At 39.8% G+C, this 15,654-nt stretch overlaps 1 protein-coding gene across 1 annotated transcript in view; it reads right to left on the reverse strand.

The window, feature by feature from the left end:
- Window positions 1-1,776: 1,776 nt before the first annotated feature.
- MNS1 (meiosis specific nuclear structural 1) overlaps window positions 1,777-15,654 on the reverse strand; it is a 17,462-nt gene continuing 3,584 nt past the window's right edge. The window contains exons 3-9 of the mRNA XM_006017984.2: window positions 13,334-13,436; window positions 10,057-10,286; window positions 8,997-9,213; window positions 8,806-8,913; window positions 8,017-8,274; window positions 2,622-2,747; window positions 1,777-2,081 (exon numbers count right to left, since the gene is read on the reverse strand). Of these exons, the coding sequence (XP_006018046.2) occupies window positions 1,983-2,081; window positions 2,622-2,747; window positions 8,017-8,274; window positions 8,806-8,913; window positions 8,997-9,213; window positions 10,057-10,286; window positions 13,334-13,436 (1,141 nt within the window). The 3' untranslated portion in view covers window positions 1,777-1,982. The remainder of the gene's footprint in view (window positions 2,082-2,621; window positions 2,748-8,016; window positions 8,275-8,805; window positions 8,914-8,996; window positions 9,214-10,056; window positions 10,287-13,333; window positions 13,437-15,654) is intronic.

Below are 15,654 nucleotides of genomic sequence, written 5' to 3' on the forward strand. Positions count from 1 at the left end.
AGCATTCACAAGCCACCTGGTACCTCAAGGTGTGTAGAAAAACATTTAAAGCTGTGTCTATGGCCAAATCGATGATTCTCCCAATCAGCATCAAATCTTCAGATTTGGATTTGGCTGAATTTGAATCGGGACAGTTATCCAAATCAACGAATCGAATCACTGTCCCCTGAAGGGGGCTGAATCCGAATCGAATACGGCCCACTTTGCACACCCCTAATTGAAGTGTCTTTATTTATAAAAGAGTGAATAGGTTGTTTATCAACTATGTAACATTACACACACACACACACACACACACACACACACACACACACACTCTCTCTGTATGTATGTTAGCTCTCTAATTAAAAATTCCCCATAATCCAATTTAGAACTATTGGTTTGGTATCTGGAAACAAGGTGAGAGATCTGCATTGCTTCTATGCCATCGGATGCTCTAGAGGGCATAAACAAGGCTTTGCTATTCTCATCTATTGTGTTGTGTGCCAGGACGACTACCTTTGTGTTTCTCTTCTTTCCTCATAAAATGTTACATTATAGTAAAGGTTGTTGGCCTATCATCTTGCCCTAAACCAGGACAACCAGCTAACTGCTTTTCAGCTGGAGCCTGCCCTTTTAACTTAAGTGACCTGGGTGGCCATAGCAGGAGTTAAATACAACTCTTGTCGGTCTAACTCTTACAGTCATTAGAAGACTTCTCACTGCATCAAAGTGCAGTATCAAGGGATGAAGACGAGATGCTGTCCCTTTTATTATTTTATAAAAAGAAACATTTCCATATTATATTTATGCCTTATACTCCACATTTATTTTGGTTTTTAGAAAGATTAAATGCCATTTGGGAACAGTATGTTTGCCGCCTCGAAATGTAGTAGCTGAATACTTGAAGATAAGCTTTATAAAAGATATTGATGAGCTGCCCCAGTAAATTCACCTTCCTCTGTTCTTATTCCTTCCACCACTTTTCCTCTGCTTCCTTACCTGTAATGTAGCAGTTTGAAGATAGTCACACTATTGGAGAGTAGATGCTGATGTTTAGATTACCATTTAAATAATGTAATATAAATGCAGATTTGGAGTCTTTAAATTATCACTTTAGGAGACTTGTATAGTCTAGTGGTTCTCAACCTTTTTATATTTAAGGCAACCTCTGTAACTTGTAATAATTGAGTGGCATCCTATTTCAAAAGCCAGTTTATTTAGTACAGTGTTTACTACCTTGTATAGGGGATGGGCAGTAGGGATAGCAGAGCCACAAAACCAGAAAAGCCTCAGCCTGCCCTTATTTGCACCTGCACAGCTCCCTTATCTCCTCACATTTCCTGCAGCACCTTTCAAAGGATCTTGCAGCACTCTAGGGTGCTCTGACACACTGGCTGAGAGTTGATCACTGGTACAGTGATTAGTCCATGCTAAGATAGTTTATGTAACTACAAATGTGTAATGAAAATGTCTGTAGATCAGCCAAGTTAGTGGCATGACAAATTATAATTTTTTTTAAAACTTTGTACTGAAACAAAATCTGCCACAAGTTAGTACCAAAGAACCATTTTTAAATTAAGCAATAAATCTTGAGCTTAAATTCAGGCTTTGTTGGGAGCAAATGTAATATTTATAACATCTACCTTGTAGTGGAAATATTCTGTTTTCCAAATTAAGACATTTTCTAACTTACCAGCAGAACCTAGAACTTGTGTTACAATCGGTCTATATATCAGTTTCCAAAGTGAAATCCCGATCTTGTATCTTACTTATAACTTGCTTGAGAAAAACCAGTAATGAAGAAATAAAATTTATTTATGTAAATCTGTAACTAGAATATACTTGAACATTTTAGCTAATCAATAGCTTAGTGCTCTCAGTATTGCAGGGCAAATCGTCTCCGAACACCAAAAAGGAATTTCTCACTGTTAACATCATGTACAAGTTATCATTAAAAGTCAGATGACATCTAGTGGTAAACCACAAAGATCACGTAAATTTCAGCTGTTGTCTGAAAAGACATCCCCTCTTCTTGTCTGATAAGCTTTCCTGAACTCCTCACCAAGCATGTTAACATCTTCTTGATCTTTGAGGATTCCCTGAAGTTAGAAAGGGGAAGAAACATTGTGAATGTTATTTAGCTACTGTAAGATTGTACAAAGGTAATCCTTGACTCTCTCTTCTGTATGGGTGTCTGTCTTGGTAGTATACTCTAGCTACACTCGTAACTTTAATAGAGAAATACCCTGCTCGCTTGAAAAAATTAACTGTTCAGATGAGTTTCTAATATGTAGACTGATAGTATTTTGCATCAATACATTTTTGTCTGACTGTTTTATTCTGTGTAATATGGATGTTTCCTGCCTAGAGCAGGGGGGCTGGACCTGATGATCTCACAAGGTCCCTTCCAGCCCTAAACTTCCGTGAATCAGTGATGGCTGAGAAAAATCCTGTTTTTTGGTATTACATTATACAGCAAAGTAATATTAATCTGCATACCACATCTGATAGAAGTTTCTGTAAAGAGCTCAGAACAGACTTTAAACTTAAAAAAACCAAAAACCCCCAAAAGGATTGCATTAAAAAGACAGTGGCTGGGTCAGCCAACATCAAGTAGCAGGAGACAAAAGTTCACTTACTCTAGGAAGATACCCCAATAATTTAGATGCGTGTTCTTTGAGGAGTTTCTGTCTCTCTTCCTCAACAACTGCACGAATATTTTCTTGTCTTCTCTCTTCTAACTGTCTTTCTTCAAGTTCACGTTCCTACAAAAAGCAATAAAGTTTTAATTAACATTCTTCAATTTTACAGAAAGAAACTTGTACCTAATATATGAAAGTTAGTAAAGAACTCTCTCGATGGAGCAAGCATAAGGCTTTCACGTCATTACTGTCATGACCCAAAGGGTATGATTTTGTGTGCGCTTCGGCACTGCAGAATTATTTCCCGCCACAAGGAGCTTTCTTTGCACGGTGCAATTTTCAGCTGCAGAGAGAAAACCCCGGTGCAAAGGAGTTCCCGCCACCCGTATGTAAATTTGTTTCCCACTATTGGCTGTTTCTAAATTATTCCCACGTGGCGGCTAGCGATTGGCTTGCTAGCGATTGGCTTGCTAGCCGTATAAGAGGCTTGAGCGGTTTCCGCCCAAGTTGGAGGACTTCACATCCATCTCGTGAAGAACTCTAAGCACGCTGTGGAGCCTAACAAACTCCGCGTGTGCCTTAGAGGAGGATACAGGGGCCTGATCAACCTCTAGCCTCTCCCTGTCGCCGCACGATCCCTCAACGTACCCTTCCCTGTGCGCTCGTGGAGAGTCACCTTTCGGACTCTCATTTCGGTCGGTCCACGGAGCCTAGCAAACTCCGTGAGTGGTATCCAGAGCTCTGTTCGTGTTCGTTTAGTGGAGCCTAGCAAACTCCGCTCGTGTGTCCTCGGTGGAGCCTAGCAAACTCCATGTGTGGTTTTTTTTTTGTAACTGCAACTCAAGAAAGTTTTCCTGCCTGCACCGTGACCACCTACGGTGCAAGTAAAATAATCTTTAATCAACCGCTACGCGTCCGTGCCTAATTCTAGTTCGCCGTGCCGACCTTTTCCCCGGCCCACGTGCCCGGGCTGCTGGCCACAGCCCCCCGGCCCCGACAATTACTAGGCTTCTGCATCATTTTGCAAAGAAGTAAATGTGTCCTTGTTATGATACAGTAGGTTGTTGCTAACAAAAGGTCATGCTTCAGTTAGTTCCTAAGGTGCCAGCCTGTCTTACCTTCTACTCTGTTATGGCTTTTGTAGAAGTAACAAAAAGGATGAGAAAGATGGATAGTGAGAAGCAAATACTGTTTAAATACAACTTTTAATAATTAGAAAAAGAGAAATTATAAGGCATGAAAAATAAGAATTAAAGTTATTTGGTTCCCTACTTTGTTTTTTCTACTGTGAAAATCCCTCTTTAAAGATTAATACCTGGAGGTAAAATACTTTCAAAATGGGTCTAGTTTTGGCCCTACTACTATAAGCCTACAAAAGAAACAAGAAAAGGAAATAGGGATATATTCTCATTTACAGAATTATGAACGTAAATCACAGCAAAGTTTATATATTATACTATGAAAACTAAGTCTAAAAGTAGCATAATGAAATCCAATGATCCTTCATTATTTTAAGGTCAGTCCTTCTCAGTTTAAGGTGAACATTTTCCTCCCCAAAGTCTAACCTTGACTATGAGCTTGTAGAAGTACATGTACAGGGGTTAGGTTCCTGAAAGTTCCCATGGTTGGCAAAACCAGCAGGGATGGGGGAGCAAAAGACATGAGTAGGGCCAGGAGGGGCCATGGGGGTATTTTCCAACTGTACCCCCTCACTTCTGTGAAGCGTAGATACTCAAAACCGTGGTTGGCGAGGGAAACCTGTACGACTGATTCAGAACTTAAAAGCAGGTCTGCTTATAGTTTATCATAGCCCAGCCTCTGGCACGGATCTTTTGAGAACTCCTGGCACTCTGGTGTAGTGCCCAATGACTGGAAGAAGGCCAATGTGGTGCCTATCTTCAAGAAAGGGAGGAAAGTGGATCCAGCAAACTACAGGCCCAGCCTGACCTCTATCCCGGGGAAGGTCTTAGAAGAGTTTATTAAAGAGGCCATCCTTAATGGACTGGCCGATACCAACATCCTGAGGGATAGCCAGCATGGGTTTGTTGCGGTTAGGTCTTGTTTGACCAATCTCATTTCCTTCTACGACCAGGTGACCTATCACCTGGACAAGGAAGAGAAGATTGATGTCGTATATCTTGACTTTAGAAAAGCCTTCCATCTGGTATCCCATGATCACCTCTTGGCAAAACTGGCCCACTGTAGCGTCAAGTCCACCATGATCCACTGGCTGGGAAATTGGCTCTGTGGTCGGACCCAGAGGGTGGTGGTTGATGGAAGTCAATCATCATAATGCCCTGTGACCAGTGGGGTCCCTCAAGGCTCTGTCCTTGGACCTGTATTATTCAACATCTTCATTAATGATGTGGGACACTGGAGTCAGAAGCGGACTGGCCAAGTTCACCGATGAGACCAAACTTTGGGGTACAGCATCCACACCTGAGGACAGGAGGGCAATCCAGGCTGACCTTGACAGGCTCAGGAAATGGGCGGATGAGAACCTGATGGTGTTTAACACTGAAAAATGCAAGGTTCTCCACCTTGGGAGGAAAAACCTGCACCATCCTTATAGGTTCAGCAGTGCTACGCTGGCTAGCACTATGGATGAAAGGGACTTGGGGGTCATGACTGACCACAGGATGAATATGAGCCTTCAATGTGATGCTGTGGCTAGTAAAGTGAGCAAAACGTTGGCTTGCATCCATAGATGCTTCTCAAGCAAATCCCGGGATGTCATTCTCCCATTGTACTTGGCCTTGGTGAGGCCGCAGCTGGAGTACTATGTTGTTTTGGACTCCACAATTCAAAAAGAATGTGGAGAAGCTTGAGAGTCCAGAGAAGAGCCAAGCACGTGATCAGAGGTCAGGAAAACAGACCTTATGTTGAGAGGCTGAGAGTCATGGGATAGTTCAGCCTGGAAAAGCGCAGGCTCAGGGGTGATCTGATGGCTGCCTCTAAGTTTATCAGGGGGGTTCACCAGGATCTGGGGGAACATTTGTTCACCAGAGCGCCCCAAGGGATGACAAGATCAAAAACTCCTCCAAGACCATTTCAGGCTGGACATAAGGAAGAACTTCTTTACTGTCCGAGCCCCCAAGGTCTGGAATAGCCTGCTAACAGAGGTGGTTCAAGCACCTACATTGAACACCTTCAAGAGAAATGTGGATGTTTATCTTACTGGGATCCTATGACCCCAGCTGACTTCCTGCCCCTGGGGCAGGGGCCTGGACTCGATGACCTTCCAAGGTCCCTTCCAGCCCTAATGTCTATGAAATCTATGTCATTAAATACTTCCAAATGCAAAAGTGTATTTGGTTAATGATTTCTGTATCTCAGAGAGAAGTGCTTGACTGTGTATTAAAAGGAAAGTGTTACAGCACGCAAGGTAAGAGTCCTTTTGGTCTCCGAAGCATCTATTTAGTTGGATAAACAGTTACTGTTGTTATCTAGCTTGAGCAGTTCGAGAAAACTGTATACACGTATAAATTCAAGTAGCACATTTCAAACTACTAGAGAAATCAGATTTTATTGACTGAATTCAGTTAATCCCTCCTAATTTCATTTATAAAACATCTAGAATTGTTATAATTTCATTCTTCCTCTTGGGGCACATCTACACGTTGCACTGTGGCAATGCTGTTACTGCGCCATGCTTTAGTAGTTCCTTTTGGAAGCATTAAAGCACAACACAGTAACCACCTGTACTGCACTGTATGCGTGGCACATGGTTCTTTTTAGCTACTTCGCCATAGCAGTGTACTACAATGGTTGAGTGCGCTGCCATGGCAAAATAGCTACTGGTTACGTGTGGACAGCTGTGGACACTACATCACCATAGCGCATTGCTACAGCGACATAGCATCATGTGTAGACACACACCTTTGGAGTGTGAGCCTAGTAGAAGAGTATTGATGTAAGATGTATTACTGCTCTTTTACATTTGTCAAACCACCTTAAATTTCAGAAAGGAGTTTCCCCAATTTAAACTTTTAACTTAAATACTTTGGACAAAACCATATATATTTTTTTAAGGACAGTGGTATGTTCTACCTTTCAATAAGTGTTTTGTACAAAGCAACTAAATAAATTAATTGAACAGCACCCTAAGTATCTGTTGCTGGAAGCAATCACCTGGCACTGACACCTGCAGAGTACACCAACTTCAGAGTATGTAGAAGAGTAGGGTGAGTGGGAGGAAGAAAATCTAAACTCACTCTCTCCCCTTAGTATCTGGAAGTCAAGCGGTCCCAACAGTAAAGGGGCAGGCCACAGGAGAATTGAAACAGGGCAACTGCAGAGCTGGCTCAGAGACAGCAAACAAAAGAAGCCCCTAGACAGGTTTAGGAGCATGGAAAGGACTAAACCCTTACTTGCAGAGCACTCTCAAGCAGAGGGGAGAAATATCCTGGCAGGGAAAACCTGTGTTGCAGAGCCCCAGGAGAACACAGAGACGGTCGGCCTCCTTAAGGTTCCTACTAGGAAACAGAACCCCTGGAAAGGGAAAGCCCTATTACTAAGACAGGGCTGGAATAGCTCAGGCTGTTTATAATTTCAGGGGAGGAGTCACTTGATATTAACTCAGCCCAGGTGTCTCCCCTCAATGCAGGACAGACAAGCTACAGTTGGGGACCAGAAACTGGCATTGATAGGTTGGGAGTACAGGGCCGAGAGCCCAAAAGGACACAAGCAGTAGTGAGAGGGGAAAGCCTGCACTGGAGAGCAACAGAGGCCAGGGGTGAGGAATACCCCTGCCCATATTTCTGCATTTTTTTGTTTCTAACGGACTGCAGAGGCTTCCTGGGAGTCATCCAGGAAGGTACTGAGAGCTGCTCCTAGCTATGATGTCTTAACAGCAGGAGCCTGTACTTCAGCCCAGAAGACTGTGGAGGGGGTATTGGGGTTGGAGAAGCCCCCTGTAAGGCCTGTGAGCCTCTGTTACAGGCCACAACTGATTATTTTGGATTACTGGACACAGCCCTGAGGACAGAGCCAGTTTTTCCTTTTTGGGGAGAGAATTCTCCAATTACCATAAAGTCACAGCAGGTAAATGTTCTGAGGAGGTAGCATGCCCCTTTTGGGGTGTGCAGTGCTGGTCAAGCCATATACAAGACTCATTCCCAGAGTACCACAAATGAGCAGAGGTCTAGGACAGCGGATCAGGATCTATATGGAGTAAGTTTGTAAACAAACAAACAAACAAACAAACGTTTCCCCCCAAGTTAATCAGGAGATGACTCCTTTCTTCCCAGCAAAACAAAAATCAAGCCAATCCCTTCAGTAGTAATAAGGAAAAGCAAACAGCAATCTTAACAACATACTTTAAGTACCGTCTTGCCATTTTAAGAAATTTAAACTCAAACCAAAATTTAAAGGGAAAAAAGGCCCTTCTTACTTTATCTGCAAGGAACTGTTTGCGACGATCTTCAATAAGTTCTTCCACTGCTTTTCTGTGTTCAAGCTGTTTTATTCTTCGTTTCTGAGCGTTCATTTGTTCTATGCGATCATCCTCTGCAAACTTGGCTAACATCTGTTGTCTAAAGGCTGCTTCTTCTTCTTGCATGGCCTGCCGTACTATCTTCTTCAAGGCTAATTGCTCATCATAAGTTTGTCTTAACTCTAAGCGTTGTCTGATTCTCTTTTCTATTTCTACCTATGAAGACATTTCAACAAAATGCTAAATATGCTGAAAACAGTCTGGATCATTTTAGTCATCATATATAAACTGGTAATTTGTTCTTTTAGATTATTATATCATAACCTTGTTTTGTAACACACGTTCCAAATCAGCACAGAAACAAATACTTCAAAACTGGGAAATTTAGGTATGGGAAAAAGGTATAATTATTTTATTTATGAAGAGCATCAAACAGGATATTCCAGAATGGCACCTCAAAAATACTGTTGTCAAGAACTAGCCCTCATTATTTCACAGAAGTTTGTAGGAAGCATAATGAAATCCTAAATTTTCACCCCACTGTTATCAGTATAGCTTTAACTGTCTTAGAACAATTAGTGTAATGCAGAACACCACCATACAAAAGACCAAATTCTGACATCAGAAAAATATACACAACTCCCAGCAACTCTAGTGGAAGATCTGTGTGCAGTTCTGGCATGGAAACTTGATCCAGAAAGAATTTTTGCCTTATATTTACTGCTTGAAACAGCTACCAGCACTTACCATCTCCTTTTTTCTATCTGCCTCAGCTTGTTCTTCAAGATATAACTCTTGTCGCACTTGCTCCAGATCATCATGTTTCTGTTGCTCTCTTTCTAGATTTTGTGTGATCTGTTAGAAGAGCAATGACAGACTAAGTGACATATCTGATGGCATACGTTTTCCAAAATTCCCTTTTAAATTTATTTGAATACCATGTTCTGGAGTTTTTCTTTTATTTCCTCACTCGCTCGAACTTTAGCCTTCCAACTTTCTTCTCTTTGTCGTTGCATATTAGCAAACTCCATGATTTTCTTATTTTCTTCTTCCATTTCCTCACACTTCTTTCTTCGCCATTTGTCCTGTTGTATTTTGAATTCTTCTATATATCTCTGTGTTGCTCTTACTTTCTCTAACTTAAGTTGTTTTTCCCTAGAAAAAGATACAAAAATATAGGTGCTCAATTAATAATTCAATTTTGATTTTCAAATGAGCATGCTATACACTCGTAAGGAATTATATACTCCAGGCACTAAAAACCCCATGCTACTGTCTCCCTTTATCCACCCTCAGAGATAGGAAATGAAATACACCTTAAATAAGATCTTCAAACTGTAAACACATTTTTTTTCAGCTGGATGCAAGTCATACACAGGTCCTCTACAAAACCTGGCAACTAGGTATGTCCCAATGGAGGGACCAGGAGGGGATTAAAGGGCTCTTTTTTTGTATCAGTGGCTGAACTCTATTTTGGAGTTAAGCTTTGAGAGAAATACTTAAGAAGAAATCTCCTTTATCCTTGGTTGATGTATACCGGACACACAGCCCCCCCAAAAACAAACAAACAAACAAAAAACACCTTCTTCCATAGCTGTTTCCACAAACTGAATTACAAATGACAATCTAGCCAGACAGGCATGTCTGTCAGGGAAGCATAAGTGGCTATGTATCGTTGAAATCAGTCTTACATAGCCATTTCTGTCATTATGGGGCTGAATGAAGTACTCTATAAAAATAAGACAGAGCTGGGCAAAAATAATGAAGGATGATCTAAGATGACAATACCTAAGCTGTGATCAGGAAAACATAAGCTTAAGTAATTTTCTGCATAAAGTTAAACTTAAGTTTAGCACATGCTTAAGTTAAATGTTTAAGCAATTTTCTTGAATAGGAAAGTTTTCCTGAGTTGGGACATCAGTTTGAGAAATAGATATGCACATTACTCTTATGTGACCATATGAAAAACATTGATAGCAAAAATTTAAAAACCCTAACATTTGGTCTTCTTCATAAATCTTTCGTACGATTTCATCTATCATGAGTTTCTCTTTCAGGAACTCCTCATAAGCATGCTGTTTATTTTTTTCTTGGTCCTCCAGTTGCTTCTCCAGTTCTTGCTGATAAATTATTTTTTCCTTGTATCGCCTCTGTTCTGCAGAACTTTCTTCCATTGTTACCTTTTCATGCTCTTCCTTCATCCTTTGGGCTATCTCAGCATCACGTTTCTGTTGTTAAAAACACGTTAAGATTTTTTTCCTCCTCTTGCATTATGATAATGTGTAACCAGAATGTTTTTTTACAAAAAACATTAGTATGGAACCCCAAGAATGAAATGTTTTCATCCATAAAGGTGTGTCCTACATATGTAGGATGCCAATTTGTGTTGAATTAATATACAGTTTAAGAACCCCTTATTTCATAAGGTGTAACAGCATGATAAATACCCATTCTAGTCTGGATATTGGTAATTCAGTCTAGGGGTGCACAGATAGAAATTTCTGGGCCTGATACCAATAGCCGATATTTAAGGAGGCATATCGGCTGCTACCGATCCGATTTCCGATTACAGCTGCCTCCAGCTGGTAAGTCGGGTGTGGTGGAGGGGGGGCAGATCAAGGGAGGCAGTGAGGGAGGGGGCAGGGACAGGCACTGCCCAGCGCAACCAATGCTCGCTCCAAGCCCAGCCCCCACCGAGAAGAGCCCTGCGCAACCCCACCTGCAGCCCATCCCATCCCACGCACATCTGGGGGCACACAACCCTGCTCCCCCACCCCGTGCCTGATCATATCCCCTTCCTCACCATGGGGGGCACTGATCTGCCCCCCCCCAGCCTGTACCTGATCATGTCCCCTTCCTCACCATGGGGGGCACTGATCTGCACCCCACCCCCCCCACAGCCGTGCTCCTTGCTGCCCAAGTGCTACACTGTGGCTGCACGCATGCACAGGCATTTATCGGCTAAATTTATTGGCCCCAATTGGGCTGATATCCGATAGTCAGTTTTCTTTCTATCGGTATCGATCAGATATTGGACCAATGTATTGGTGCACCTCTAATTCAGCCATACAAACCATTTTTAATAACTCTTTTCCTTTATAGCAATAGGTATCAAAAGTAAGATATTTGTGTAGAACACTGATATAACTGAAGCTACCTGCTATTTTGTCCACCTTAATCACACATAATAATACCCTGGACTGTTTTTTCAAATTCTTTAAATATTCATTAGTAATAGCAAAACTATTACCACCAATGCGTTTCAGAGGATAAGGAGCTATAATCATTACAATAATTACCTGCTCTAGAAAGGCACTGTAAGTGTGGTACTGTTTAGCTTTAAGTAGTGCTATGAAACACACAAAGTAATTATATTACATCAAACCATTTAATTAACTACTGTTTTAGCTGCTGCTATAAAGCAAGCTTCTTTGCTTTAGTCATGCACTATTAATCAGCCTTCCATAACAAAGACAGATTTACAATAAACACTTGGACCCTTGCATTTAAGGGTATTTAAGATAAATAAGAAACTAACTTAAAAGAATTTCTCAGCTTAGCCAATACATTACAGTGTTGCAACAGCATTACAGTACATGTACAGTGTCTAAGAACAAGATGCACCTATTCCTACCTGTATGAAAGGTAAAATTCCCATTGATTTCAACAGAAGGGGGAGTAGCAGGCCCATATATTTTCCATACATCCATAATGAAATATTCTGTCCATAAACTCAATTCTTTGAAATGTTATGAAATATTTACAAGCACAAACATTTGATTTACTAGTTACGCTCCATACAAGATGTATGTCATTGTGTACAAAAAACTTGAACTTTATTACAGAAACTAATTTAGAGATTAGCAAAATTACTCTCATTGGATAAAAATAAATGTTTTAGTTGCTGGTGTTTACACTGTAAAAATGCAATAACCCTTTCTTTAATGGCTACACAGTTCCTACTAAAAGACATTCCTCCAGCCTTCTCTTGCAGAGACTCAACAGTCAACAATTGTGAAGCTGAGCATGTCTCTTAGGCTATGCAGCCAGGGAGCATGTATTTCTATTTTAAGGTAGAAAATGCAATGTATTGCTAAAGCTGGCACTACTGTCAAGATGTTCTCCTTGCCAAGGATACAGAGACATACTTTCATTTAGGAGCAATATGGGAAAATAAATTGAAACAGACGTTTCTTCCCTTCTCACCTAGCATGGGGTAGGCTGGTAGGAGAGGCTATTTCAATTGGATTGTAATTCTCTTCCTGGAAATTTTACACTGAAGAACTAGACTGAACATGGGAATGCTAACTGGGATAGCGTGCAGAAAGCTGCACTTATTTCCAGCCATCAATGCAGGAGAGGTAGTCTCAGCTGCATACAAGGGGCTCATTTGACAATTAGAAAACTACCTGGCATCCAAGGTGTGTGGTTAATTCTTTTAGTTCATCTCAGTTGCTGTTAGTGCTCTGATATGAGCAGGACAAAACTGATTAGGTCTTATCACTTTCAGAGCTGCTATTAGATGCATTGTTACTCAAATTTTCTGTAAGAGCAGCCTTAATGAACTATGAATAGCAAGGTTAGCAGGAGTACTTACATTGGTTAATTGGTGACTTAACATTAAAGTGGCCAAGTAGACAAATGGCCAACTGGCTGCCTGCCTTACCACTGGATGTATCAGGTGACTTTTACCTTGCTACTCAGGCCTGGCAGAATATGTCATTTACCCTACATTATATCAATGAAGTTATCAGCTGTACAAACTCCTGAAGACTGTACCATCCCGGTAGTGGGGAAGGAAATAAATAGTTCAGCTGAAGTCATGGAGCTGGAGTGTGCTAGCAGCGGAGAACCAAATTAAATATCAGCACATCACTAGTAGCCTTAAACAGGTTCTCATCTGCCAGGAGCATATAAAGACTGGCAAACTGTGGATGCTGTTCTGCTTAGAGACAAAGGATCTGACAGGAAAATGGCAACTCCACACACAAAAAATGCTCCTTTAAGATCCCAGTTCAAGAAAAAATAACTGATAATGAATTCACTTAAGCATGTGCTATAAAAAGCATTTTCCTGGTTTGGCACTTAAGTACATGTTCAGGCTTTTTGGAGAACTTATTTTTCACTGGAGATATATTTTAACTCTCATTTTTCTTCAGTTATGCTAGAAAAAGGTCTTCAATTTTTTTTCTAGAATCTTTTTAACCCATGTTAAATGGCACAGGCTGAATAGGACCTCTGTTTAAATACTATACAGATCTTAAAAAATAGTTACCATTTTCTCATATTTGATAGCTTCCTTCTCAGCAATCTGGGCAGCCCTTTCTTTAGTCATGTAAGCAGATTTCAGTTTTTTTTCCAACTCTCGAAGTTCAATACTGCAAAAATCAATTTGTTTTCAATAAAAATGAAAAAAGAGTTTTAAGGATGTAACCAGAGAAGAAAAATGGAAGAAAAATGGCACATCACAGAAAACTTATAAATATCAGATCTGTGGGACTGGAGAGCTGACGTGACATTAATACTAGAAAGTAAATGAAGAGCAGGCTATTAGCTGAATTAGCATTAAGACTAAAATATAGATAAAAAATTATTTTACAATAAATTAATTTAGAATAACAATTTAAACAAAAATCATATTTGAAATAAGAATGACAAAACTCATTTTAAAATAGCATGAATGGTTATCTACAAATCTTCATAATGATGAACTGCTATAGTATACTATTATTGCTGTGTACTGTGGACTGCTCCCATCTTGTTTATATGTATTACGTGTCAGGGACATCAGCATTGACTGCTTATTAAGAAATGTAAAGGTAATGATGTAATTCAGCATGTTTGTGTGTCAAAAATACCATGGAGAATATGTGTTAATGAATATTATGTTAGTGTGTATTATTTAGATAAAGTGTATTCTCAAAGTAAATAAGCAGGCAAATGAAGAGAATGAATGACATGTGAAACAGTGGTAGAGAAAGAAAAAATGTAAAACTATAAGCAAAATGGAAAATGAGTGATGGGAAATAATGAAGAACTTTCCAGGGAAGAGGAAACACCTATGCTATGTGATGGAGCTGGCAAGAAAGGAGAGAGACAAAAAAGGTATGTGAAAGAAAACGATGTGTGGAAGATTTTTAAAACAAAGGGTAAAGTTCTTACCCCATTTAAATCAGTAACAAAATTCCCTTTGACTTGAATAAAATCCTGGTCCTACTTATGGAATACAAATTTAAAGTGGAGTTTGAAGTGAACAGTGACAGAAATCACTTGGGACAAAACAACATAATTCCATTCCCTTTTGGAAAATGGAGACCTAGGACTTGTTGATCCCACACAGATAGAAGCTATTGTAGTCTATGATAGATGTGAGGAAGGCATAATGGTCAAAGGATTTTTGTTTACTAGCTCACTTATACATATAGGTTGTTCAAACCTTTTTTGTACAGAAGAGAACCACCTATAAGTCCAAGTGATCACTGGCAGAATAATCACTAAGCTTCTTTCCCCAACAGACACATTCAAGGATTAACCAGGTTTTTGACTTACTACCAGTTTACACAGAAATTTTAAGTTGGGTTATCTTTTTAAATCTTTCTGACCTCTTCCCAGGTCCATGTCATTTAATAATCTACTGGTATGATTTCCCACTTGATGCACTGTATTTTTTTTTTTTTTTAACTAGTAGCTGTAAAAAATCACTAATGCTCTGCCGGGTCATTGAACTGGGTATCCATCATCTTTCGTCATCATTCTGGTTCATTAATCAGTGAAGAAGGGTGCATATGTTAGGAGGTAAGTTGTTAAACTTCTTTTTTAATTATCAAAATGCACTTCTGAAGTTTGGTGGGAAATTGTAGTAATGATTTTAAAATTGCCATGTTGTTCTGTCCTTAATATTATCAAGCATAACCAACAAAATTAGAAAGGGCAAGATTTTGTGCAGAGTATCATAGAATCAGAGGAAAATTATTGGTTTGTTATGATTTGGATAGGTTCACATTTTAACCATATTTGCATGCTCAGCCATGGTATTATTAAGAAATATGAGTATGATACCAAGGCTGCTGTGTTAAATAATATATTGTTAAAAGGGTGCCGAGCAGACTGATTGGATATGGGCTGAGATACCAGATGTTACTTATAAAAATTATTATAAATAGAAGTAACAGCTACATTAACCACTAAAAGTAATCATCAATTTTGTATTTCTGAAACAGATTATATGAGCCTTTCCATTCCATAAGAGAACATCATTGTATTAGGGAAGTTAAAAAACAAGAAACAAAAACACCTAGAACATGGGGACAAATTCTTCCCCTGCCATGTATGTGCAAATTTCACTGCTGTCAAAAGGTATCACACATTTGTATCCAGAGACAGAAGATGGGTCTAAAATTCTACCCTTTCTAATGCATCAGAATATTTTTAAAGTATCTTTCTTGCACAGACTTTTTAGAAGCCTGGGTTAAATACTAGAGATCTGTGCTGCATGCTTTCAACATTCAACCCCACATAGACGCTTGTAAAATCACAGCAGTACATTGAAACTAAAACTTAAAAACTGATTTGACTGCAGTCAAATCTCTTTCACTA

This window comes from Alligator sinensis, unplaced genomic scaffold (genome assembly GCF_000455745.1).
Source record: "Alligator sinensis unplaced genomic scaffold, ASM45574v1 scaffold250_1, whole genome shotgun sequence".
NCBI lineage: Eukaryota > Metazoa > Chordata > Crocodylia > Alligatoridae > Alligator > Alligator sinensis.